Genomic DNA, 3569 nt, shown 5'->3' on the forward strand with positions numbered 1-3569 from the left:
TCCTCCGAATACCTGTTGTTATCTCTCTAGCGTATTCTTTTGCAAAAAAAAGTGCTGCATTTCACTAATTTTGTAATTATTTTTTATTGAGCACACTTTTTGAACTTTTATTAGATACTAGTTTATTAAAGTAACAATTTTTTAGAGTAGCGCTAGCATCGCTAGCGCTATTTTGAAGAAAAAAAAGCGGGCCCTTTGGTTCACTTATCGTAAAACATTTGAAACCGTAGCAAATAGAAAGACAAAGAGAATGATAAGGCACAGTATCTACAAGCGTTGGGCACCATTTGGGCACAGACGATGTGCTTGCCTGCGCTTTCTGTCATCCACATTGTTCCTGCATTTATGGACGTGCCGGTTAGCTCTCAAGCGTAAATTCAGAGCGTAAATTGGTGCTCTACTAGCTTGTCTGACAGCTTTAGAAATTTAAAGCGTAGGAGAGATTTATACCTAAAAAACTTCTCTTTTTGTTTTGTATAAGCAGTTTCTCAATAATTTTAAATTTCTCACATTTTTCTTGAGAACTTTTAAGAAGATTTGCCTCTTGCGTAATGCTTCATTCTTGGCTACAACCTTTCCTAGTTCCTAGTGCGTTTCTCTAGCGTTTTTGTGTCCGCCAAAGAATGTTTTTTTAACATGTGCTGAACCCATGGCATCACTTGTCGTTGATCATCCTCCGCGAGCCACACGCCCGCCTGCTTAACACGCGGCCTCACAATTTCTACCAGTATAATTTTTATGCATTTATTTTGTCTTTTTTCTGTAAACTTTATTGAAAAATTGATCATTTCAACGACGTACTTTTCGGTATATTTAGTAACTCTGCCTTTCGGTTACATGTTCGAGCAGACGACGCAGGTCTAGGCAAGGTTTGTGTTTCACAAATTGCGTGCCCGCAGATTAAACTCTGTGGTGTGCCATATTATTGCGGTTATGGCAAGGAAAGTCCACTAATTCACAAGAGAAACGAATTGTTTTGGTATATTTTGTTCTAGAACACCCAAAACGCTTTTCAGCATTTTTGTGGCCACCAATATACGTCCTGCCCCTAGCGCATGACTCGGTAACCTTTCCCCTGTTTTCTAGCAAAAAGCGCGAAGCCTAACGTAGACAACTGCAGTTCTTCCGATTCTGTCAGTTCCGTTCCGTTTCGGTGTGGCCCGAGAATGGCGGGGGATTTACCGGCCGGCTGGGAGAAGCGGGTAAGCCGTTCGACCGGCGATGCGTACTACCTGAACGTGCTGACCAAGGAGAGTCAGTGGGAAGTGCCCAAGGAGCCCGCTGAGGCCATGGCATCGACGACGAAGGCGCAGGTGCGGTGCTCGCACCTGCTAGTCAAGCATCGCGACTCTCGCCGACCATCTTCGTGGCGGGAGGAAAACATCACACGGACCAAGGAAGAGGCGCTGGCCCTCATACAGGGCTACCGGGACCAGATCGTGTCAGGCAAGGCGACCTTCGACGAACTGGCCAGCCAGTTCAGCGACTGCAGCTCGGCAAAGAGGAAGGGCGACCTGGGCCCCTTCGGTCGCGGCGCCATGCAGAAGCCCTTCGAGGATGCCGCCTTTGCGCTCAACGTCGGCGAACTCTCGGAGCCGGTCTTCACCGAGTCGGGAGTCCACATTATCCTGCGCACTGCCTAGGCCCACGTTCGCACTGCTTGCTTCTGCTTGCGGACCTACAAGATTCTTCACTCAAACTTGGACATGACGTCCTGCCTCCGACAGTTTCGGCACTCCTGCGCCCGCTGTGTAATTCCCCAAAGTTAACCTTCCTTCTTCGTTAGTGCTTCGTCCGGGAAATAAAGCAAGCTAACATTCTGTACTTGGTGTTCAGAATCTTGGGCTTCGCCGACTGGCGTCAAGCAGTGAGCAGCCGTTACCTACGAGGAGGCGAAATTTGATTTTCTGCCTCAAGCCAGCACATAAGGCACACATATCAGTGTACGCAACAGCAGTAAAGTAAATCATCCCTTAAGTGTGCTGAATGCATTCACTGCACGGAGAAAGTGGTCTGCACACTGCGGCGAGCATTGAATCGGGTCCAAATGCCTACATCTCAAATGGCACGACTGGTGTAGCCTGGCTGCAGGGCTTTTGGTCGTCCTCAGTTGCACAAGGCCCAAAAAAGCTCTCAAGTGTCGAACGCCTTGTTCAACCCCGGGCGAGGATCATTGTCCTCGTCTTGGTAAACCAGACAGTAAAAGATTCACATTGCAGTGTAGAACACACCAGCCCAAGAGAGGTGAGCAATGCAAGATGGACCTATGATGATTCTACAGGAGGTTGAGGGGAGTGGTTATTTTCCAATGCTTACATGTACGCACAATTAATTGGACTGGTGGAAAACGTTGTGCTGCTCGTGGAACGTGCAACTCTCGTGGATGCATGAAGAGTCGAAATGCGTGGAATGTTGAAACGAGGGGCCAGGGAGTGTTGGCCAGGTTGCTCAAAAGGAATCGTTTGGTTGTGGAAGTGTTCGGTAATTGCTGCATTTACGATGTGTGGCGCTTGCATGCATATGCAACGTGGTACAGTTCGCTGTGCCACGCTGTGCCACGGTAATTGGCTAAAATCTTTGGCAACTGCAAAGTGGCGGGATGTTTACAAAAACCCGCAAAGGGTGATCAGTACTAGAAGTGGCTACTTGCCTGCGGTCAACTTGTTGTCTGCTTCAGGCCCTGAGCCCTAGGTTTTGCAGCGGCGATGTCAGTTGCTCACATTGCAGAAGGTTAGCAATTGTTCCATTTCTTTTCAGGAGCGCATGTCTGCCTACTCTTGTTGTCTCTGATTATCCTTTAAACAATTCGAACTTCGTGATCAATGCCCTACATGCGTGGGCATAATTTCTGAAAACTGACCAACCACCTTGAGAGAGCGTTTTTGATTCAAATTCGTGAGGGCACAGTGATATACGAGTGCACTAGCTTTGCAAAGTGGCACGAACCAAAACAGGAGACTGGGCAAGTTTCAGGTCATTTTGGAGGTATCCAAAACAAAATACTGCAAGCAACCATCAAATCTTACAAGAATGACCAACTAGGAAAAAAAACAAACAATCCATTGCCCCGTGCTTTTTCCTCGAGGTTGCACACAGCAGTGCTGGGAAAAGCTTCCCGTGTTGGTTATTATCAGTAACAAGCTACAAGCATTTTGCAAGATGAAATCCTACACCTACGCCTACACTTGCCACATGAGAAAAATTTAATGTACACTGAAGGAGTTAGCCGCACTAATGGCAGGGCTTGCTACTTCACATGTAGCTGAATATAGCGACATAGAAAAATAAAAAAGGGATAAAAAATACATAAAAATGAGCAATAAAGGAAGAAAATAGGATGGAATAAAATGAAGTTAACAATTCCTAAAGTTATCAGAACATCTGTCCAATCCTGAAGCAGATAGAACATTCGAAAGAGCTTTTGTCGCTGATTTTCATCCGTAGGCAGCCGCATAAGACATGCCTAAGATCTTCCCTCACAGAGCACACCACGCGCTATGCTGCCTACCAGAAGCGGTAACCACATCAAGCCATTTTGCCGAGTGACTCAACAAGCAGCAACCTAGTAG

The 3569-nt window shown here is 46.6% G+C and overlaps 1 protein-coding gene across 1 annotated transcript; it reads left to right on the top strand.

The window, feature by feature from the left end:
- Positions 1-1090: 1090 nt before the first annotated feature.
- On the top strand, positions 1091-1824 carry Dod ((peptidyl-prolyl cis/trans isomerase) NIMA-interacting 1 dodo). The gene has a single exon (XM_077676168.1). The coding sequence runs from the start codon at positions 1167-1169 to the stop codon at positions 1641-1643; it is 477 nt and encodes a 158-aa protein (XP_077532294.1). The 5' UTR covers positions 1091-1166; the 3' UTR covers positions 1644-1824.
- The last annotated feature ends 1745 nt before the right edge of the window (positions 1825-3569 follow it).

Source organism: Haemaphysalis longicornis, unplaced genomic scaffold, assembly GCF_048455015.1.
Source record: "Haemaphysalis longicornis isolate Haplotype H1 unplaced genomic scaffold, Haemaphysalis longicornis Haplotype H1 scaffold_7, whole genome shotgun sequence".
Classification (NCBI taxonomy): Eukaryota; Metazoa; Arthropoda; class Arachnida; order Ixodida; family Ixodidae; genus Haemaphysalis; species Haemaphysalis longicornis.

Coding starts and splice junctions, on each gene's coding strand:
- Dod (XM_077676168.1), top strand. CDS start 1,167: ATGGCGGGGGATTTACCGGCCGGCTGGGAGAAGCGGGTAAGCCGTTCG.